At 45.8% G+C, this 23,995-nt stretch overlaps 1 protein-coding gene across 1 annotated transcript; it reads right to left on the bottom strand.

The window, feature by feature from the left end:
- Positions 1–3,083: 3,083 nt before the first annotated feature.
- LOC148214730 (lymphocyte antigen 6E-like) lies at positions 3,084–14,995 on the bottom strand. Its single transcript, XM_088148888.1, has 3 exons — positions 14,630–14,995; positions 6,745–6,864; positions 3,084–4,594 (listed from the first exon to the last, which is right to left on the bottom strand). Exons 1-3 carry the CDS (start codon positions 14,679–14,681, stop codon positions 4,386–4,388), a joined length of 381 nt encoding a protein of 126 aa, XP_088005014.1. The 5' UTR covers positions 14,682–14,995; the 3' UTR covers positions 3,084–4,385.
- Between the last annotated feature and the right edge of the window lie 9,000 nt (positions 14,996–23,995).

Raw genomic sequence — 23,995 nt, 5'->3', positions numbered from 1 at the left:
TAATCTAGAAATATCTGGGAGACAAATTTGCCATCTCGAAGTTCTTCTGGTACCCCTCAGAATTATTCCACAGCGTCGAATGAAACACAAAACTGCCTCTTTCCACACATGACACATGGATTTCAAAGCCCGGTGAGTTGATTTTTAATCCAATTGTTGTTAACTGGAGACAGGAAAGTCTCCAGAAATTGAGATAAAGGTACTTTATGTGACATAGAGCTCAGGTTGTGTGCATAGTTTTCATTTTGCTTTTCAGACAGGCACTCCTGCTTCAGGATACAAAGAAGGCAGCTTGGTGTGACTTGCCAGTACCTCTGACGCTGGCAGAATCTACTAAGGATCGCCTTGTGGTCTGCAACGGTCTCTAGATGTTCCACCAAATTGTTCCATGGCAACTGTGCTCTGAGATAAGGTAAGGACACAAATTTAGAGCACCATTAAGTGGGGGACCAATTTGGGCTATGGATTGATTGACTGACATTGTGTGCCATCAAGTCAGTGCCAGCATCTGGCAACTACATAGACCTTCTTCACAATTATCTGTCTCTGATTTTGTCCTTCAGGCCTTGGAACAGTGCATCCATTGCCACTATAACGGAGTAATCCATCTTATGCTGGTCTTCTTCTTCTCTTTCTTTCCACCTTTCCCAGTATTATGGACTCCTCAAGAGATCTAGGAGTTTGGATAATGTGTTCAAAATATGATAATTTGAGTTTGGTTGTTTGTGCCTTGAGTGAGAACTTTGCACTGATTTGTGCTATGATCCATTTGTTTTCTTGGCTATCCTTAGTATTTTCAGAAGTCTTCTCCAACACCAGCTTTCAAAAGCATCAATACCCTTTCTACCCTGCTTCTTCAAAATCTACTTTCACTTCCATACAGTGACACAGGTAAAACTTTTTGCCTGAATAAATCTGATCTTTGTAGGTACAGACACATCATGGCATTCGAATATCTTTTCCAAGGCCTTCGTGGCTCCTCTACCAAGTGCTGTCCTGTGGTGTATTTCTTGACTGCTGGTTCCTTTACCATTGATAGTTGATCCTAAAAAGCAGAAGCTCTCCACCACTTTGATATCTGCATTGTCAGTTCTAAAGCTGGTTATTCTACCTATTGTCATTAGTTTGGTCCTGTTTATATTTAATTTTAGTTCCACTGTGCTCTTTGATCTTTATTATTAGAGCTTGCAGATCCTTTGCATTTTCAACTATCAGAGTAGTGTAGTCAGCCCAACACAGGTTACTGATGTTTCTTCCTCAAGTTAAAACCATGCTCGTCTTCTTCCAATCCAGCCTACCTCAATATATATTCAGCACGTAGGTCGAATAAGAGCCAGTTTGGTGCAGCAGTTAAGGGCACCAGGCTAGAAGCCAGGAGACCGTGAGTTCTAGTCCTGCCTTAGGCACACAGCCAGCTCGGTAACCTTGGGCCAGTCCCTCTCTCTCAGCCCCAGGAAGGAGGCAAGGGCCAACCACCTCTGAAAATGTGGCCAAGAAAACTGCAAGGACTTGCCCAGGCAGTGGCCAGAAGACAAGACGGGTTCAAAGGCGCAAAATAGAATAAAGATAGGTCGAATAAATGTGATGGAAGGCATGAGCGAGGTGGATCCTGGAATGGAGCTTCAAGGTTACAGGGAGGGGGAGAGACATTCCAAGCATCTCCTCAGCCCCCAGCCGGAGCGTGTGAAAGTGAAGAGAAGGAGACTGGCCCCTCTCTAAGGATTCAGGGTTATAGTTGCTGTTGTTGGGGGTTAGAGTTAGTCTGGTGAGATTCTGTCTAGTAGGTGTAATCTAAATAAAGTAACTGAGCTGTTCCTTGTGGTTCTTGGGCTGAACCTGACAATAAATAAGGGGAGAGTATGTAGCCTTGTCTCACTCCTTTGCCAATGGGGAGCCAGTCTGCTTCACCACATTTCATCCAGATGGTAGAGTGCTGTCCTGTGTATAAGTTTTACGTGAGCACAGTGAGATTTATTATTTTTAAATTTATTTATTTGAATTTATTAGCTGCCCAACTTCGATGTTCTAGGATTCCCATTTTCCTAAGGCCATTCCACATTTTGGTATAGTCAGTGCTATCAAAGACCTTTCTATAACCAATGAAGTCCATACAGACTTCTTTTTGGTATTCTTTAGCTTTCTCAATTATGCAGCAGGAATCAACAATAATTTCTTTTGGTCCTTGGCCTTTTCTAAAGCCAGTTTGAATATTTGGCATGTCCTTTTCCATGTAGGGCTCTGTGTTGGATGAACCTAAGTGTTATTCTGCTAGCGTGTGAAATTAATGATAGTGTGTGATAATTTGCAAACTCTGTTAAGTCTCCTTCTTTGATATTGGTATGTAGATTGACTTCTTACAAGCTGTTGGCCAATATGTCATTCTTCAGATTTGCTGGCATAGATTGGTTCTTCTTCTGTTACTTTGCATATTTCTGTAGATATTCCATCAATTCCTGTAGCTTTCCAAATTGCTAAAGACCAGAACGCTGATCTAGCTTCTATTACTAGAGGTTCTTGTAAATAGGGAATATTTTCTGAAATATCTTGGATATTGGCATCTCTACTGTACAGAATTTCAGTATACTCCATTCTTTGAATTGGTTACTTTTTTCCCAGTGATGTCCTTTAATATAACAATTTATCGCTGGAACCTTCTTCTGAGTTTAGAGGTCTTTTGGAAGACTTCCACATCTGTTTCCATCCAATTACCTGATTATGTTTACTAGCAAACAAGGTTATACACACTTGTATGGAAATTCTTTCTATCCCCAGTTTATCTTGTCACTGTTTGGGCTGAAATCAATGTACACTGGGGAATTCTGGGACTTGAAGTGCACACATCTTAAAGTTGCCATGATTGAGAAACACTGGGTGAAGCTCTTTCCTGTACAGCAGCCACTATGAATTTGTAAGAAGGATAATTACCATAAAATTAATTTTCTAACTTTTTCCCCAGATATTCCCATGAGTACAGATTATTTTGAACTGTTTCGTAGTAAATATAGTTGTGTAATTGTAATTTCAGCCTTCATCAAACAAGGGGGTTACTTAACAAACAGGCCACACACACACGGAAATCACGAGGAAGGTTCATTTCCTTTTTATTATTAACATTATTCTGGTTTGGAAAGCATTATGAAAAATACACACTTTACAATGGCATGGGGGGAGAGAGAAAATGAAATCAATTGTTTGAATGGCAAGTTTTTGCTGTTTTGTCCTTTTGATTACCTTTCCCTTTCTGGCTGGGAGAAAATCTGCAGACTTTTTAGAAAAGGAGGCTTCAGTCCTAAAGACGCTCACCTGGAGATGTGTCCCTGTCCTGAAAGCATCTGACTTACTTCTGAGTAAATCTTTTAAGATTTGAATCTTTGGAGTGGCGCAAAATGTCACAACATGGTGCAAATCCAAGAAATTCTTAGTGGAATTAGGAAAGTTCTACAGAGTGAAGTCTGTATTTAATACTTTCCATTTTGGGAGCATTACTCTTATATACAGTCTGCCTCCAGGGGGCAGCACCATTTGTGGAAACATTCACCAAAATTGCGAAGCCAATACTGGCGTTCTCAACTGGTCCTTGTAGGATCAGATTCAGGAAAAAGTTGCTGTTCGGCTCATCCCATTCAGGTATCCCTGAGAAAGGTCCTTTCAGTTTCTCTAGTAAAGCAATCCCTTACTGAACCATGAACCCACCCACCATAAGACTAAACCCAACTACAATATGGCTGAATGTCATGTGTAAACCCAATCCTTATCATCTGTACATCACGTTTCCTGGCTCAGCACATTGTGTGAGTCCAGCCAATTGTAGTTTATTTAACAAACCGTGGACTGCATGAATCCAGGCATTCACTTCTCCACAATGGACATCACGTGAAATATATTCCCTTGGTGTCTGAAACAGCCAGTTTATCAGCTTATCAAGGAGGAAGTCCAAGTAAGCATGCTGAGAACATTATCCCCAAGTTGATTTCCTTGCAAGCAAAGCTGCTTCAAGCGAGAAGGGGGGCTTGATGTTCTTCTCCCATGAGAAGCAAACAACCACCCAGAGGGGCATTTTTCAACTCAATAATAATATGTCCTGCTGTCCACTTCCCACACCTCTTGGCACAGATGTGGGATGGCATTTGCAAAGAGTAATTGCAAAGAAATTACAAAAAGCTGCAAAGTCATGATTAGGGAGGAAAGGAGAATTAGGCCCTTGACCCAGATAAAGGTCCACGTTGGTCGGACACAACCGAGGTATCCCAAGAACTAGACTGGACTACCACTGTTGATTAGCTAAAATAGGCGGAGCTCGGAAGCAAGCAGGAAATTCTTTTTAACATACAGCTTTCCAGGGTAGGTTTCGGTCCTCCCTGGGGGAGCTGCCATGTAGTCTCTCTTCACAGCTTGGCTCCAAAGATGTAGAAGAAACTGGCCAAGGTGCCCACTACCAGCAGCAAGGAGCTGCTCTTCACGCTGATGGCGCCACTCGTGTTGCACAAGGAGCTCTCACAGCACTTCACCGAGAAAGCCACCAGCCCCAGATCGATCTCTCCTTTAGGGCACGTCGGAGAACATTCTTTGGTGATCGACTCCGTTTGACGCTCACCTGGAGGTCAGGAAAGAAAGAGCATGATTGTTTTTCTCCACCGGTTTCATTTTTTCAAGAGTGGCTGATTTAAATAATCAGTCTGGGTCTTCAGGCTGCCAAGTCTTCAGAAGAACCCAACCTCGGTTTTTTGTTTTTGTTTTTTATCCTTTAGCAATCAGCATTGGTCATACCAGCTGGAAAGAGTTTGTGTGATGGAATGGTTTGGCAAAGGCCGCGCTCCGGGAGATAAGCATTTCCTTAGCCCCAGAAAGAGCGTGGGAAGGTGAAGAGGATGAGACTGGCACCACCCTAAGGAATTCACAGTGTTTGCTTGCTGGCTTCGGAAGTTTAGATTGAGTCTGGCAAGATTGATGTCAGGTTCAGCCCAAAGAACTCCACGAGACAGTACAGATACAGTTCTATTGCATTTATTAGCTTTCACCCACAAGACAGAAATCTCACCAGACTGAATCTAAACTCCCCAAGCCAGCAAGCAAGCACTGCGAATTCCTGCCAGTCTCATCCTCTTCACCTTCCCACGCTCTTTCTGGGGGCTAAGGAAATGCTTATCTCCCTGAGTGCGGCCTTCGCCAAACCATTCCATCACAGTTTGGCGTTTTTGGGACTTCCGGGGCACACATGGCGAACTGAAGACAGCTCTACAAAAGCAGAGCCAACGACCACGACAAAGTCCAAGGAACCGGTGAGTTCCTTGGGTCCTTGTCGGATAAGGACGGAATGGGAGATCACCCACATGTGCTCCAGACAGCTGCTCCCTGTGAGGAGACCGCAGGATAGCGGTTTTCCACAGGTTTGAGCTTCGGGAGACCAAGGGATCAGCCATCTTGCTTGCAACCACGGTGATTTTTGAAGGACACTAAGTTCGCAAACCTCACTTTCTAACCACTTTCAAAAATTGCCTATTAACCATCTTAAAGCTATTAGAGACCTTCAGAATGACAAGTTTGAAAAGTCTTCATCGGGGGAGTTTATCTTCAACTCTGAACAAAAGAAAAATGAATTACAACCTCAACAACTTAAAGAATTTGAAATAAACAGCAAAAAGCTAAATAAGATTTTGATCTAAGAAAGTTATAAATGGATTCAGGGTCCAGATAAATTTGGAATATTGACTTTTATTATAAGACTTTGGAATTAACTATAAAACATAAACAACTTCTTGTGGGAAACAGACTTATTTTGGTTACCCTAGCAATTGCAAGTCATAACAAAAGGTAAGTGATGATTTCAGAAACTGGACACTAGAGGGGACTAAAGAATTTAAGCAGAAGAAAAAAATAAATGCATCATTTCAGTTATACTAGGAGTTACAAAATGCTGACTTTTTGCTGACATCAGATTGAAAAGTTGATGTTTTATGGCTTTGCTTATAGATAAGGGATGGGATATGGGAGGAAGAGATATCTGGTTAACCCTATGGGGTGAAGAGTTATTGAATTGTTTATACTTGTTGTGATAAAGGTTGGAAGTCATTTCTTTATATACAGTATTTCTTTTTATTATATTCTTTCTTTTCTTTTTCTTCTTTCTTTTTCTTTTCCTGCATTTTTAATTCTTTGTTTCCAATCTCTTCTCTTTCTCTAAGTTTAGTTTGTATTAGTTTTTACTCCTGTAATTAAAAGTCTTAATGAAAATTACATTTTTTGAAAACAGAAAGTGTTTGGGGGTTTTGGTTTGTTCGCAGGGAAGGGAGCATTAAAAGCTTCAAAATACATGTATTAAGAAGCATAACCTATCAGTACTGAGCTCCTTGAAAGCCAGAAATGCAGGCGAAAAAGTTGTATCATCAAAAATTGATGGCCCAACCTGGGGGCTGCATATTTAAGGCAGGGTTTCTCAAACTGGCAACTTTGAAGACATGTGGACTTCAACTCCCAGAACTCCCCAGCCAGCATGCTGGTTAGGAATTCTGGGAGTTGAAGTCCACATGTCTTCAAAGTTGCCACGTTTGAGAAACACTGGTTTAAGGCAAAAATATGTGCTCTGTTTGACCAAGAATCATCTAAGAAGCTGTTCTGAAAGGGGAGAGCCCACCTCTTCCGGAGTGAGGGTTGCAATGCAGCCCTTGGATGAAATGCCAGTAAAGAAAACCAACATTTTCTTGTACTTCTAGCAGGAAAGGGTGCCAGAATGCTTCAACCACTTACCAACACGTCCACCAAAGTATTTTGTAATGCAGTACTTCTCATGTTCATCACAAGCCTTCGTATTCAAGCAACCCCAGTTGCTTTTTGCTTTGTCACATACGAAGCACGTCAGCGAGGACACTGCAAAAGTGCACACAGGCACAAACACAGAGACACGTTCATTAGAGCCAGGTAGTGAAATGGAGATGGGTCCTCATGAGGACCTTATTGGCATCGCAAACAAAAAATGTGATCACAATCCAAGGAGGTGGTTTCTATTCTACCTTCCTTCCAGATGTTCAGAGTAACTTAAATGAGGATTTCCCTTGATTTCGCTCCCGCAGCAACAATCCTTTGAGGAAGTTGGGCTGACAAGCTGACATCCAGCCAGCTTCCATGGCTGAAGGTTCACACAGCTTGCTGAGCTACAGCTGAACTAACGCCTGAGCAAGTTCTGTGAACCAGACAAGAATCACAGACTTACAGATGTGGAAGGGCTTAGAGGTCATTTAGTCCACCTGCTATTCAGCACGGGTCCACTAAAGCAGTGGTTCTCAACCTCTGCAATTTCAAGATGGGTGGACTTCAACTCCCAGCATTCGCAGCCAGCATGGCTGGCTGGGGAATGCTGGGAGTTGGAGTCCACCCATCATAAAGTTGCTGAGGTTGAGGAACTCTGCGCTTAGAGACCTCAACTGTTCATTTAATCCAGGGCAAAATCCTGACATTGCCACAAACAAAGAAATTATTGATAATGTGTCCCCTACTTGGAGCATAGTCCAACCCCAATCAGAATCATGAAGTGAAGTGAAATGAAGCTTGATGGTCATTTACACAAAGTCCCTGTTTATACAAAGACCACGTTCAAACAACACACTCAACCTAGTGGCTTGATTGTCCCATTTTCTGCATTCACAGAACGTAATGAATCATGAAGTACCTCCAACGGGCCACGTCTGTACGATACATGAGCTCCCAAACTATTACCCAGAGCTGAAGCTCAACAAGGTTGTTGGGGATCCAGCTGCCTGATTTGTTAAAGGGCCTGACTAAGAGAGCAACAGCCCCCAAATTTGTGCATGTGTTTCATTAAAACAGGCTGATGTTACATCCTAACACAGCACCTGCAGAAGAACCAGGTCCTCAAAGCCTTTTTGAAGGCCAGCAGAATTTCAGATGTTCTTCCATAGAGCAGGTGTGGGGACAGAGAAGGCCCATATGATGACACTATTTAATTGGTGTTTACACTATTTAATTTGTCCAATGAGTCATAGCTTTGATCCATTTAAACAACATTCACATTCATTCATGACGTCAAGTCTCATAAGTAGCATATAAATGTATGGATAACGCAGAATTCTTGCTTCTGCTGAATGCTTAAGCAAATTTACAACATAAATAAATCTCTCTCAAAAGCTGTGCAACAGCCCTTCTGTGGACCTCAGGACCAGTCTGAATTAATTACTAAAGATTTTATCATCTAATCTTCTCTTTCCCCAGAAAATAATGCCAGCCTTCTGCTTATTTTTAGTAAGTCTCTTCAGCGCCCTAGTTTGGAGGCTGATCTGCATTTCCATCCCTCTTCCATCACTTTATCTCAACTGTTTGATGCCTCTTGAGAAATCTGTCACGATACACAGAAACCCAGCCAACGTGCTAATCTGGCAAGCCAACATGGTCTGTGCTCAGTCTGCAAGCTAAGATCTTACATGGCTGGTGCTTTTCCATGACCAACCCTGAATCCTCTCTCTAAGAGGACTTAATAGGAGGAGAGCCTTTGTAGCAAATCAGGAGATCGGTAGCATCTTTTCCAGCTCACACATTTTTGTAAAAGGCAGACGCTTCCATGCCTCCAAGATTCCTTCTGATTTTTTAATCTGTAACGGGTTTAGTATATAGTCAGAGGCTCCCCTTAACCTGGAAAGAACGGCTCGTCAACTGTAAATCAGGAATTTTCACTCCTGCTCTTGCTTGGCTGAGATGAGAGTTGGGTAGAAACGGTCCTTGGAAATTCTTCAGCAACTCTGTGGGCAGAGGATGAAGCATCTATTTGGAATTTCTCCAGAGAAATCCTGGATTTCTATGCAATTCCTTTGGAACTTCACAGCAGGGCCTGGACCAGGAGAGTCAACAGACCTTTGGAAAGAGGATCTGACATCAGACCAGCCATTCCCAGCTACTCCTTGTCCCCCTGGTCACAAGACTGCCACGCTCACCCCACAAGAATTTCTCTGAACTTTGTTCTTCTTTCAAAGACAAAAGCAAATCGTTGGAGCTTTAGAGAAATGGTATTTGCTCAGCTAGTTTTTCTTCTTGCAAATATTTCACTATCAATCTAGGTTACATCATCAAGGCTTTGACCCAAGGGAGTGGGGTTTCTTAACCTTTTATGCATGCCAGCTCGTCCTACCTGTTTTGATTGGGGTTACTGTGCTGTATGCCTGTTTCACACAATTTTTTTGGTTTTCCAGGGCATATAAAAGTTAGGTTTACACTATTACTGTAGTCTGTTAAGTGTGCAATAGTATTATGTCTAAAAAGACAATGTACATGCCCTAATTAAAAAACATGATTGCTACAAATGCTAATCATCATTTGATAGACTTGCTCAATGCAGGGTTGCCACAAACCTTCAATTTGTAAAAAAAAAGAAGAAGCAGTATCTGTTGAAGTGCAATAAAGTGAAGTGCAATAAAATGAGGTATGCTGTAGTTTGTAGACCCTGTTTATCTCTACTCTGACCTAGCAGAATGGCAGGCTTCTAGAAATTCTCTGGCATTCTTGAAAATGGCTTGATCTAAAATGGTTACAGCTTCCCAGTGGAATCTGTGGTTAAATTTGTCCAGGTGTTGCAAAATCAAAGTGTTTTCATCATGTCTTCTGGCTGCCCGCTGGTATTCATGGACGTGTTCTGCTATACGCAACCGGTTCGCTTCTTTTCGAAATGGTCTCTTAGCAAAGATGTTGAGCAAGATATTCTTTTCCAGTTTTCTCTACGCAGCCCTAAAGTAAGTAGCAGCCTCCTTTTGAAGCCCCCTGGGTCGGTCTCCGTCCTTTGAGAAAGGTGCTCTCACTGGAGAAGCTCCAGCTGCAAATGGAGACATTTGCAAGCTGGATTTGCAGAACGCCTCGGTTGGAAGTCAAGGGACTGGAGGAGGCGTGCATGAAAACAGAACTGGGCAAACAGTGGGAATGGAGGAGGAGGAGGGCAGAAGGTGAAGCAGCCAACGGCAAAACGGCAGGGAAGGGAAGGGAAGGGAAGGGAAGGGAGGGGAGGGGAGGGGAGGGAGGAAGGAAGGAAGGAAGGAAGGAAGGAAGGAAGGAAGGAAGGAAGGAAGGAAGGAAGGAAGGAAGGAAGGAAGGAAGGAAGGAAGGAAGGAAGGAAGGAAGGAAGGAAAGGAGGGCCAAGGGATTGGAAAGCCAGCCTCATCTTTCATCTTTCCCAGTGACAGCCCCGGGGCCATCTCTTCAGTCATGCCCTTGGGCGAGTCCCAAGGATGGAGGCTGCTCAGAGGGGCTGGAAAAACTGCACACCTCTATTGCCTGAAACCAAAAGCAGGCCAGAACGTGGTCCCTCTGCAGAGCAGGGAGATGGAACTCAAGCAGAGGACAAACATGTTTGCTGACCAAACCCACCGGCAATCTTTATTTATTTATTTTTTGCATTCTTTTGCAAAGGTGAAACAACCTTGGAGGATCTAAGGGCCTCGGAAGGGCCAGGGGGAGGAAGAGGAGGAAGCGTAATCCGTTCTCATCCTGCAGTTCAGGTTCCCAGAAACTCCTCCTCCCAAGCAGCCCCCCCCCCAAAGGGTAGCTGTGCTCCTTTGGAGAGAAAGGCGCTTGCAGGGGGCGTGTGAGTGTTTGTGTGTGAGTGTGGGTGTGTGTTTGTGGGTGTGGTGGGGATTACAGTGACTTCACCCCTCCCACCCTGCTGTTTGCTACTATTAACAACCTCCCATAATTGTCCCATCTTGTCTTGCAGCTTCTTTCCAACATCTCTACTTAAGTGCCATCCCATTTGTGGTGATGGTGACAATTACTATTACGCTATGTTTACATGTTTTAATTTATTTATATATCAAATCTGTCACCACCCATCTTGTTGAAACGACTCTGGGTGGTTTACAAAACTCCAGGCAGGCAGCAAATGTGGGGGGTTCCTTCTCACTTTCACCCCACCACAGACCTGGAAGCAGAGAAAGAGACTCGGCCAGGGTCTGGAGAACCCCAAATTTCCCTATCTTTAGAATGTATTTGTTGTTTTAAACTTTAAACTTGGTGGTTGCTTTATTATGTTTTTATTCTGTTTTTAACTGTCAGCTTCCCAGAGTCATGCATATGAGATGGGTGGCCACGTAAATTTATTAACAGGTATGTATTTACATCCCATCTCCCTTTCCTTCAGCTCTCAGATCAGAGAGATTCAGATACTGCATTGCATCACGCCCTCTCCTAGGAGATTTTACATACACTGAAACCCAAATCGCTTTGCTAGACAGGGCAGACCTTGGTAAGTTCTTGGACGGGAGACCACGAAGAGCACAGGCTAGGCTAGGAAGTTGAAACACTCCCCTGGAAGAATTCAACAGCACTTCTGCGCCGTTACCAAGATAACCACGTGTCTGCGTCCGCGTAGTTGCCTGGAATCCAGCTTGACTCAAAGGGCACTTTTCTCTCTGACCTGCACTTTCTCAAGGAGCCTCAGCCCCATCTGAAACACTGAGAGGTGAAGAAGTGCCTCTGGGAACGCACAGAGGGCCTTTCCAGCAGAGGACAGGTCCTCTCCAGTCAGGGGGCAGTGTTTGTCAGAAAAGGGGGCAGGACAACGGACAAGGCATTCCAAAAGGGACGCCAGGTTTGCCAACTGACCAGAAAGCTGGCCTTGGCCAGGTCCTGGGCGCCGAGCAGCCGCCGGGCTGAAGAGAACCAGCGAGGGAAGCTTTTCCCAGCTCACAGAGAAATATTGCTACACACAAGGGCAGATGCAGAGCAAAAATCTGGCAACCATTCCGGCCAATCGTTTATCCAAAGAGGCAACTGGAGTGGAGGGAATATTTATCCCCACGAAGCTTTTTTATCCCTCTGAAACTCTGGAAGGAGCTACTGGGAATTCTTTCTTCTGAGCCCCGTGGGAGTGGGAGAAGCCCGCCCCTCTTCCGGGCAGCATCGTTATGCCCTGCGCTGCATTTCCTGTGCTCTCCTTGCTATTCCTTCAGCCCTTTCAGGGGAGGGGAACGCCTCCTCCCCAAGTGAGTGTGCTGTTAGCAACAGCCGTGGCACCGTCATGCTTCGCACACTCTCTAAGAACGGAGAGGAGCGGTTTTTTTTTTTAAAGAACATCTCTGCACCCTTGCCCACACCCTTCCTCAAACCACCCAGTGAGAACCGACACGGGACCACCCCTCTTCTCCGCAAATCCAGCAACTCCTGCACAACAAACTCTCTCCCAGAATTCAGGAACTTTGTACCACCCCATCCCAGATCCTGCACGCGCACACACAACCCAATTCCTGACTAACCCACTGCCATTACATGGGTCAAGCATCCAAAACGATGTCTAGAAACCCTCTGCCAGCTGTACCCTCCCATGTGGGCAGCTCGCAAGGGGAAATGGGCTGTGCTTCTCTCTCTCTTTTCTTTTTTTTCACTTGCCCAGGTGACAGCTGAGTTAGGCTCCTGCAGCAAAGACAACTGAGGGCCCCATCTTGGGAAAGACGCCCCTAACGCACGAGAAATTGGCCAGCTCTGGCCAATTTCTCACGCATTAGGCGAGTCGTTCTCAAGCTGGGTGCCCTCCAGATGCAAGGATTTAATTCCCAGAATTCCCACCTGCCCTGCCAGGGCTGAAAATGCTGGGAACTGACACCGACACATCTGAAGGGCAGTGCCCAGGCTGGAGAAGGTGGCTGGTGGTGTTAAGAATTTGGTGGCAGGTTGGGGTAGGCGGGCAGAAGAAGTCCTTGTGGATGAGTTGATGATGTGGGCTGTGATGTGCGAAAGCTGGCACAAGCCTTGTTCAGCCATCAAGGTGCCACAGGATGCTTTCCTGCTTCTCTTCCCTCCCTCCCTCCCTCCCTCCCTCCCGCTTTTCCTCCAACCCACCCCTTAAGCATTAGACAGGGAGGGGCGGAGAGAAAAGGCAGGTGTCTGCGCCCCACCCTGGCTTAGATGCTCTTTCTCCCCGGCCTCAGTCCGGGCCTGCTGCAATTAGAACAAAATGACACAGGGAGCCAAAAGAGGGCAGCTTTGGGGCAGGCCACACCCGGCCCTTCACACACCCCAAAGCACCAGCACATAAATACATATAGGCATATTTGGCGGGGAAGGGGGCGTCGCAGTGGGAAAGCAAAGAGGTTCTTCTCTCTCCAACTTATGAATAATTATAACTAATAATAGCTCATTAGAGCCTAGTTAATTAATAACCTCAGCCCAAAGGAGAAACGAGCATCCTTTGTCCCTCCAGAGAGAAGCTGCATCAGCTCCCTTCAGAGAAGCCCAAACTGATGGACTTTTGCAACCACTCAGAGTTTATCAAAGGGTGGCTGGTGTGGGTCTTCCGGGCTGTGTGACGTGTTCTGGAAGTTTTGTTTCCTAACGTTTCGCCAGCACCTGTGACCGGCATCTTCAGAGTGCAGGAGCACAGACAGGAGCAGTTCTCTCTGTGCCCAGGGTGATGTGACCCTTTTGTGGGTATTTATAGAGATCTGAGGGGGGGAGGGATCTATAAATACCCACGAAAGGGTCACCTCATCCTGGGCACAGAGAGAACTGCTCCTGTCTGTGCTCCTGCACTCTGAAGATGCTGCTCACAGGTGCTGGCGAAACGTTAGGAAACAAAACTTCCAGAACTCGGCCACACAGCCCGGAAGACCCACACCAGCCATCGTATGCCGGCCGTGAAAGCCTTCGACAATACATTTATCCAAGGGGTTAGCTTAATTCCTGGATCTTCCTAACTGCGTCCACGTTCCCCTTCCAGCCCCACCTGCTCCAACTGGCCCCCAAAAGCACCTTCTCAAACTGGCATCTTGCCAACACTTTGGTCTGCAAAACATGGATGGGGAGAGGGTTGCCCTAGGTGACCTCCAAGATCCCTTCCATTCTAGAGCATTCTCAACCTTGGCCACTTTAAGGTGTGTGGACCAACTCCCAGAATTCTCCAGCCAGCATGCTTGAAGGTGTGTGGACTGCTGGCTGGAGAATTCTGGGAGTTGAAGTCCACACACCTTAAAGTGGCCAAGGTTGAGAATCACTGGTCTAGAGAGACTGGTCTTTCCTTGCTGCACCCAAAGCAGGTTCACACAACACACCTGCCCAGGGACCCCGACCGGGGTTTCCCTAACTGATCCAATGTTCTGAGACTGCATATTCCATCGACCCACTAGCCAGCCCCACAGGTGCCTCTTAGGCGCCATGCTAGGCGAAACTACGATTGGTTACTTAGCTGTGAACCCAGCCAGCCAGCCAGCCAGCCAGCCAGCCCCAGCTGCGCTCAGGAGGGCTCCAACCCAGCCGGTCGATGCAGTTTAGAGGTCAGGGTGTCCTCCGCGCCCAGAGAACTGGGTCCACTGAAGAAACCGCAGTCTGGTTAAGCCAGCCGCGGCAGTGCCGTCTAAAGCAGGGGATGCGAAAGACCTGGGCGAGGCCTTCCTTTTTCAATGCGAAGTACAGCTGCGGGCGGAGACCAGATCCCAGCAGCCGGACGGAGAACCGGACCGCTTTCTGCGGGCCAAGCGGCCGCTCGGCAAAGCTCGCGGCGCAGGTCGCCGGGGCTTTGAACCCCCTCCCTCCAGCTCCCCGCGCTCCTCGGGACGACGACCCAGCGGAGTTCGCCCATCGTCCCCGCCGCGAGGGGCCGAAGCACGAGGCGCCCACCGCAGCGCAGCCACGAGCCCGGGAGCCTTACCCGTCTGCAGGCAGAGCAGGCCGGCCAGCAGCGCGGCGAAGAGCGGCTTCATCGCGGCCAGCAGCGGACGGTCGCGGGCGCAGGGAGGAAGCGATGCGCGGATCGGAGGCGGCGGCGCCTGCTTCGCGCGGCATATAAGGACCGCGCGGCGAGGGCGGGATGACCGGCGAGCGACGCCCAGCCCAACTGCGCGGGACGGCCGCAGCCCCGCCGCCCTGGCGCGCTCCTGCCGCGGCTGCTCCCCGTGTTGGAGACGCCGCCGCAGGCAGCCCCGCGAGCGGGGCAGAGGGGTTGAGCCGGGGGTCCGCGACACTCCGGCGCGCCTCCGTCCGAGCTCGGCCCCGGCCCCGACCCTTCCGCCCTCCAGTCGAGCCCCCGCCCCTCCCTGTTTTGCGCTGGGTAGGCCCCCCCGCGAGGAAGATCTAGGGCGCCTCCCCTGGCCAGCGGGCGGCGGGGCTGCTGAGCGGGCGTCCCGGGGATTCCGCCTGCCCAAGGCTTCTCTTCCTCCCTCCCACCCTTAGGCCAAGTCAACTAGTGGCAGCCCTCGGGGATGCCCCTCCCTGGGCGGGCGGGGGCCTCCTGCCTTCCCCCCATTCCGCGGAGCCTTGGTGGCCCCATGGCTGGGAGGAGCCACTGGCTTGACTACCCCCGTGCGAGCATCTCAGAGGGATGTATTGTCGAATACATCCGTGCGAGCATCTCAGAGGGACTTTCCTGCTTGTGCTGGCCTAAGGTGGTGCATGGTTCATTTTCTTTTCTCTGTGTTTTCCTTTCATTCCCTGCGCTTTGAAGATGACTTGGGGATTGTCCCTTTCCTGGTGCCAAAAGATGCTGGGTTTCCACCCAGATGGATGACTCATGTCTTCTGCAGCACAATTACAGACATTGGTTCTCAATATCCTGGGGCCAAGACACTCTTGGAATCATCTCTTCGTTCTTGAGACGTGGGTATTTCTTCCCCAGAGAGCGTTGAGTTCCAGATTCAAATTCGTGCTTGGTTACGAAGCTCGATACAAGGCTTCAGTCAGTCACCTCAACAGAGACAGAAGCCAGGAGACAAGGTTCCAGAGACTTTGAAGGCAAGAGTCAGTCTGTTATTCCACATCTGTTGAAAAACAATGAAATAGTGGAAGGGAAACCATGTACCCTGGCTCGAACTTTTAGAAGAAAAGTGGCATATAAATGCAGATTATATTCTCATACTACGAGCCCCTTTAGCTTAGCATAGTCTATCAGGACTGATGGCAAAGGTAGTTTATCCCATCCGGGGTCCTATAAACAAGAAAAGCTTTCAGGGACTGACTCAAGGGTCATATCACCTGGTATAATCTATCAGAACCATCGGAGGATGGGAATGGACAGGAACAAAGCTGGACATGCCTGCACAACTAAGAAGTGAAAACAGGGCTGTTGATTTCTCCACAAACGCAGTGCAAAGTGCATTTACAAGCCTTTCTGTATATGCTCTGTTTATATACGTGTATATCTGTCAGTCCCCTTCATGGATGGCCTTGTCGTGGCGAAGCGGCTTGCATAATTCAGTGAAGCCATGAGCTATACCGTGCAGGGCCACCCAAGACGGACAGGTCATGACAGAGAGTTCTGACAAAATGTGGTCCACTGGAGAAGGAAATGGCAACCCACTTCAGTATCCTTGCCAAGAAAACCCCATGGACAATGTTAGAAGGCTAAAAGATATGACGCCAGAAGATGAGCCCCTCAGGTCGGAAGGTGTCCAATATGCTACTGGGGAAGAACGGAGGGCATTTCCAAGTAGCTCCAGAAAGAGTGAAGCGGCTGGGCCAAAGCCGAAAGGACGTTCAGCTGTGGATGTATCTGGAAGCGAAAAGAAGGTCCGATGCTGCAAAGAACAATATTGTCTAGGTACCTGGAATGTAAGATCTATGAACCAAGGCAAGCTGGATGTGGTCAAACATGAGATGACAAGACTGAACATCGACATCTTGGGAATCAGCGAACTGAAATGGACGGGAATGGGTGAATTTAATTCGAGTGACCATTATATCTACTACTGTGGGCAAGAAACCCTTAGAAGAAATGGAGTTGCACTCATAGTCAGTCAGAGAGTGGGAAAGGCAGTAATGGGGTACAACCTCAAAAACGACAGAATGATCTCAGTGCGTATCCAAGGCAAACCATTCAACATCACAGTCATCCAAGTCTATGCCCCAACCACTGATGCCGAAGAAGCTGAAGTTGACCACTTCTATGAAGACCTACAACACCTTCTAGAACTAGCACCAAAAAAAGATGTCGTTTTCATCACAGGGGATTGGAATGCTAAAGCGGGAAGTCAAGGAGTAACCGGAATAACAGGCAAGCTTGGCCTTGGAGCACAAAATGAGGCAGGGCAAAGGCTAATAGAGTTCTGTCAAGAGAACAAGCTAGTCATAGCAAACACTCTTTTCCAACAACACAAGAGACAACTCTACACATGGACATCACCAGATGGTCAATACCGAAACCAGATTGATTACATACTTTGCAGCCAAAGATGGAGAAGCTCTATACAGACAGCAAAAACAAGACCAGGAGCTGACTGTGGCTCAGATCATGAGCTTCTTACTGCAAAGTTTAGGCTTAAATTGAAGAATGTAGGGAAAACCACTAGACCACTCAGGTATGACTTAGATCATATTCCTTGTGAGTACACAGTGAAGGTGATGAATAGATTTAGAGGATTAGATTTGGTAGACAGAGTGCCTGAAGAACTATGGACGGAGGTCCGTAACATTGTACAGGAGGCAGCAACTAAAACCATCCCAAGGAAAAAGAAATGCAAGAAAGCAAAATGGCTGTCTGATGAGGCATTACAAATAGCTGTGGAAAGAAGGAAAGTGAAAAGCAAGGGTGAAAGGGAAAGATATCAGCAACTGAATGCAGATTTCCAGAGAATATTTTCTGAAATATCTTGGATACTGACATCTCTACTGTACAGAATTTCAGTATACTCCATTCTTTGAATTGGGTTTTTTTTTTCCAGTAACGTCCTTTAGTATACCAATTTATGGCTGGAACCTTCTTCTGAGTTTAGAGGTTTTTTGGAAGACTTTAATTGTTTTTCCATATCTGTTTCCATCTTTGATGTTTTTACAGAGCATGTTGTAATAATGCTCAGTGTTTCTTCTAACAGCTGTTTGAAATTTTTTGTTAAGTTCCTTCCTGAGAACCTCCTTTCTTGGTTTTAGTTTCTCTTCTCATTTCCGCTGTTTCTTCTAAGCTCTGGTTTCCTTTCTCCTGTTTCTTGTTCTTTAGCAATTTCTTTTCACATTAACCTTTAATAACTTCCTTCATTCCATTCCATAGATCCTCTGGTTCTTTATCAATGAGATTAAGGATTTCAAAGGAATTCCTGATGAATATGGTAGGTATCTGCTCAAGATCATGTTGTGAAAATCGGTTGGCCATCTCCTTCCCCTGTAGCCTAATTTGGAACTTGCACATGAGCAAATTGTGATCTGTTCCTCAGTTATCCCCTGGCCATGTCTATACTGTTATGATTAAGTTCTTCCACTTCCTTCTACCAATAACCTAGTCAATTTTATTTCTGCATCCTCCATCTGGTGATCTGCATGTACGTAGGCACATTTTGGTTGTTTGAAGATGGTGTTAGCAATGAAGAAACGGTTGGAATGGTAGAAGCTGATGAATTGTTTTCCTGCTTCATTTTAGTTTCCTAGGACATAGAATCCAACTATATTTTCCTCCTTACTATTTCCGTCTTTGGCAATCCAGCCTCCAACTGCAAGCAACAATTTTGCTTGCCCGTTCTGTCAGTTTCAGATTGAACATGACCATAAAACATGTCACCCTCCTCTTGTACATCAGTGGTTGGAGCATAAGCTTAGCCATCATATTAAAGCAGAGCTTCTCAGTCTCAACAACTTTAAGATGTGTGGACTTCAACTCCCAGAATTCTGAGGGTTGAGGTCCACACATCTTAAAGTTGCTGAGATTGAGAAACACTGTATTAAAGGGTTGGCCGCAAAATCTACTTGCTCTTATTATGCTATTGCTAAATGCTGTTATTACACCAATTGCATTGTACCCAAGTAATGTCTTTGCCACATTCTTCCTGGCTATGAACACAATGCTGTTCCTTCTTTGCTTTTCCAGCACTGAATAGTAAGCAGAATGACCTTCTGGCTGAAACTGACAAATTCAAGTCCATTTCAGCTTGCTGATGGCTAAGAGGCCAGTGTGTAGTTGATTCATTTAATCTTTCATTGTGTTGAACTTTTTCTTAAGTTCAGTGTTTCTTCCTAGTCCTGTAATGCTCTTCTATAACACATATGTACTATGGTTTAGTCATTCACCTAATACCCTATGGAACTGCCTCCTCTGAGACTGAGGGTCCCTACCCATTCAGCCTTCCAAAAGACCATGAAACCTGGTTCTTCCCGCAGGTGCTGGGCCAGCATGGAGTTGCGCCCACCCCATGTGTAGTTTGATATGGCATTATTATGACGCCTTGGTTGGAGCGTGATCGTTTTTAAATTTGGGGGACTCCTGGTTTTTTTCCCCCCCCCCTATGTTTTTCACATATCCATAGTGGTTTGATGGTTGTTAGCCACCAGGGTTATATTGTATAAGATGGGCAGACATATACAGTAGTCCCTGGGTTAAGAATGCTGGTTTAAGGACAACCCATAGTTAAGAACGGAGCGTATTGTAGCAAAATTTGAATTAAATACACAATGGTTTGAGTTAAATTCACAATGGTTTGAGTTCATTACACAATACTACTTATACAGTATTATATGTTAATACTATTCCTGCTTACATACTAATTCGACTTACGGACAGGCCTTGGGAACAGAAACCATTCTTAAACTGGGGACTACCTGTAAATCTTTCAAATAAATATATTCAGTCACTTCTGGTTATTTGTGACCCAATGGACATCAATTCACCAGGATTCCCTACCAATAATGGCTTGTAAGCTTTTGCTTGTGTCATTTGGGCTAGTATTTAGCCATCTTATCTTCTGATGGCCTCTTTTTAAATTGCCTTTGACTTTTCCAAGCCTCAGGGACTGTGGCTTTTGCAGTGTGTTTTCAAAATATTTAAGATGTTGGTTTTGTGAACTTTGGGGATCTTGGGAAGGAATGGAAGCGAGACTAGACATCAGCCATCAAGAGCTGCAAGTGTGTTTCCACTTTTTCTCATAAACAGCAACTTGGCCCAAGTGGCGAGAAACCTAGGGAGAAGCCTTTCAAATTGTACAAAGAGATTCTGCCTTAATGAACTCACTAGAAAGGAGGCTGGAAAATTCCTTTGATAGCTTCTGAGTTTCTGTATTTACTCCACATGAGCACTGAAATCTGAATAGTTCGTGCTTCTTTGATCTTGCCCAGCTGAGTGGAACTGGACAGTTTAATGATCAGTCTTTCCAGAGAGTAGTTGGGTTTTATTTCATCTAGTATGGAATGATTTGTTCTTTTTGCTATCCAACATCATCCCAAGTTTCTCCAGCACCACAATCCATTTTTCCTTCATTTAACCATTCTGAGGCTCCAGCTTTCACAGCCAGATGTTACAAGAGAGAAAACCATGGCTCACCCCACAAGCCTTGATGGTTAGTGTGATGTCTGTGAGGGAATGAAGTTGGGATTGCTGTCTGCGCTTGGGAAAAGTAGCTGCAGCCAGGCCGAAATGCTTCCCACCCCGTTTCCCTCACACATTCATTCACTCACAGCTTTACTCACAAGCATCCAAGCCATTGTTCCAGCTGCCTGTGAGAATTGAGCCACACCCTGCCATTTTCAAAGACATGCCAATGTCCAGAGGCAGCCTCACCCCCACCCAGGCTCTAGGCTCAGAAGAGCAAATGCCAGGACAGAGCTGGGAGAGGTGTGTGTAGGAGGAAAGGTGGCAAGCAAACGGCCTACAGACGGGGAAAGCCGAGGCAACGTCTGGAGATTGGCAGCTATTACAAGCAGGCAAGAGGACTATCAGTCAACTGCCAGGACCACAAGCTACGGTGAGCAGCATATCCTGGTGGGAGCCCTGCCTGGAGCTTGGAGCTTTGCCAGGAGCTCGATAGCAACTAGAAGAGGAAGAACCGCACTGAAGAGGCACCTCATCTCAACTAGTGTAAGAACTTTTGGAAGGAGGCAAAATTGTATGCCACTTTACAGACTTACAGACTTTATATACAGACTGGGGGAGATGGCGGCATATAAATTCAATAAATAAATAAATAAATATTTGTATAGACTTCATACACTGTATGGACTTTTGCTTGAACTAAGTATTACAGGACTGAGGATTAAAGACGTATTTACATGACAACATGCAAGGTGATGGGTGGAGTCCTAGATAGGTGGAGTTGATTCAGAGCAATAGCCTATTGTTGGGGAAGGTGTGTGCAGCAATAAAGCATTGTGTGCAGATTTGCTACGCTGTGGTGTATCCGGTCCTTGGAAAGTAAATAACCTTCACAAGCCCTTTAATATTGGGTTTAGATGTATCATAGTCTTTCTCCTAAGTAACAAATCTGCTATTTGGGAGAAAGATTATGATAGATCTAAACATTTCATGGCTATAGACACCATCTGTACGAATCTTTTGGCCTAGGAAGAGAAGACTGTTGCTCCTTCAACTTCTTCCCCACCTATTTGCGATAGGTTCAGGTTACCTATTGACATAACTTACGGTTTTTGTTTGCTTGGTTTTTTTATATTGAGCAGCAGACCAGCTTTTGCCCTCTTTTCTCATGCCTTGAGCAAGAGATTCCTTAATTTTTCTCTCTTCTAGGTAATTTACAGGAACAGAAGGTCATTTGGGTTGCCTCCCTTCGGCCCCAAATACCTTGGGCCAGCCCTGTTAAATGGCTGCAGGGCTTAACGTGAGAAAAGGTTGAGCCCCACAGTCAGGTTGAAGTGCTGGAATTTTGTACAAAAATATGTGAAGTAATAAATAGAAAGGGAGGACGCACTTCCAGGTATGTATGGAAAGTTTTCTCCTCATTTTGGCAGAGTAGTGGAATACAGCCTATCCTCCACCATGTGATACTCCCAATAAAGCCAGTTTTAGAGATGGAATTCAACTTCACAACCCTATTAAGGAACATCCCTCCCTGGAAAATCCTCTGAGGTTTTACTCTTCCAAAGCACTCTTAAACCACGGAACTCTTTCTCACTGGAGGCCCACCAAAGTCTCAGTTACAACTTGGGAGTATTACCAAGTACATCTGCGTTTTTGCTAAATTATAGCCCTTTGGCTTTCAGAAACAGGAGCTCAGAAAGATGTCACAAAATATAGCCAGATGGGTTTCCCCCGAGTGTTTTCATTAATTATATTTATCCACAAATATGAACTTTGGGGTAGGAAGCGAAGATAGTTTTGGCCTCCTACTGCTGATTTATTTTTATATGTTTTTGACTGCTTTAAAAACTCTCTCTTTTTTTTTTTACCTGGTGGTTTAAACTATGAACTTTGTCATTGGAACTAATTGTATTTATTTTATTTATATTTCAAATTTGGTCACCACCCATCTCGCTAAGGAGTGACCCTGGGTGGTTTACAGTAAAAACAAGAATAAATATTAATTAAAATATAATAAAAACCATATTCATGCATAAACAATAATAATAATAATAATACCTTCCAAGGTACTGATGGTAGATAAGGTTATTAACCTACAGGAGCATCTTCAAGGTGCCAGCCATCCCCAGGGTTGGTTGCTCCTCTTCTCGCCCCATGCCAGTTGGCAGACCCAGGTCTTCACTCCTTCCTGGAAGGTCAAGAGAGTAGGGGCCTGCTTCACCTCTGGGGGGAGGGTATTCCATAGGGCAGGGGCCACAGCAGAGAAGGATCTCCTTCTGGGCCCCACCAGTCGACATTCTTTCATCAACCGGGTCTATAACATGCCCTCTCCGCTTGACTGGGTGGGATGGGTCAATACAATGGGGGTGAGACAGTCCCTTAGGTAACCCGGCCCCATGCCATGTAGGGCTTTAAAGGTGATAACCAACACCTTGAATTGGACCCAGAGGCAAAGTGGCGCTCAGTGCAGCTCCCACAGCAAAGGTGTAACATGTGCCATCTTTGGGGCACCCAAGATTGCCCGCAGGACCACATTTTGAATCAGCTGTACTTCCTGATACTCTTCAAGGGTAGCCCCACATAGAGCGCATTGCAGTAGTCTATACAGGAGATGACTAGGGCCTGAGTGACTGACTGGAGGGCCTCCTGATCCAGGAAAGGGCATAACTGGTGCACCACATGAAGTTGCGCAAAGGCCCTTCTAGCCATGACTGCCACCTGCTCCTTGAGCAGGAGTCGTGAGTCCAGGAGGACCCCCAGATTACGCACCGGGTCTGTCTGGGGCAGTGCTACCCCATCCAGAACGAAAGATGGTAAACTCCTGGATACAGAGGTGCCCCCAACCCACAGCCACTCTGTCTTACCAGGGTTCAGCTGAAGCCTGTTGTGTCCCATCCAGACCCCCATAGCCCCCAGGCACCACAAAACGGTAGTCTCAGCATCACTCAAATCACCTGGGATGGAGATGTATACGTGGGTATCATTTGCATATTGATGATACCTCATTTTTTAATCAAAATTTTGTTTTGGTTTTCTCATTTGGCTCCATTGTATAATCTGTCTGGGGTTTTAGCCAACTCCCCCAAACCAGAAACACAATAATTAGACAGACAAATTAATGCCCACATTTTGGAAGATTTTTGTGGCTTTAATATATGCCTTTATGAGGTGTGCAAATAGATCAGTGAATCACAATCCTTAACATCTCCTCCATAATCTTCCCAGTTTCCAGTATGGGGTATTTTCTTCCCCTCCCATGACATATAAATCCTCAAATACCTGGATTGGGATTGTATTTGCCTCAGATGGGATTTTCTTCACTCCCTACATGCACAACCTGTGTGACTCACTAATCCATCTAAGGGGTTGATTGTTTGGGGATTGTGAAAATGGGAAAGAGAAGTATGTCAGGAGGGGGAACCTGTGGGAAGGCAGTATAGTTTATAATTAAGCTGACTGACTTGGAAAACCTGTTGAGTTTATCTTCAAGGGGAGGAATAAGAAGGTGGAACATGTCCATGAAACAAGCAGCTGAAACAAGTCCTGAAAACTAGGGAAATCATCTCTGAATGAAAAATCATCCTGTTATTGATAGTTGGGGATGGAATGAAGGTCATCCCCACCTGTCCAAAACATCGGTATGATCTCCTACCATGCCTTGATGCTACAAATGCTTGAGCTTTGAACTGGAGATCTTGATATGGTCCCAATTCTGAAAAACATCCAGTGGGAATAACTGGACAAATCTTAGTTCTGCCCTGCAGGTCACTGAGGTGACTGGAATGGGTAGAGAAT

The sequence above is a fragment of the Python bivittatus genome, unplaced genomic scaffold (genome assembly GCF_059951505.1).
Source record: "Python bivittatus isolate LINGU-HERP-01145 unplaced genomic scaffold, Pbiv_v1 ctg000590_np1212, whole genome shotgun sequence".
Lineage (NCBI taxonomy): Eukaryota > Metazoa > Chordata > Lepidosauria > Squamata > Pythonidae > Python > Python bivittatus.
Note: the sequence above shows the minus strand (reverse complement) of the source record. Positions and strands in the feature narration are given on the sequence as shown.

Coding starts and splice junctions, on each gene's coding strand:
- LOC148214730 (XM_088148888.1), bottom strand. CDS start 14,681: ATGAAGCCGCTCTTCGCCGCGCTGCTGGCCGGCCTGCTCTGCCTGCAG. Junction 6,865..14,629: donor CCTGCTCTGCCTGCAGACGG/GTAAGGCTCCCG, acceptor GCACTTTTGCAG/TGTCCTCGCTGACGTGCTTC. Junction 4,595..6,744: donor ATACTTTGGTGGACGTGTTG/GTAAGTGGTTGA, acceptor CCTGACCTCCAG/GTGAGCGTCAAACGGAGTCG.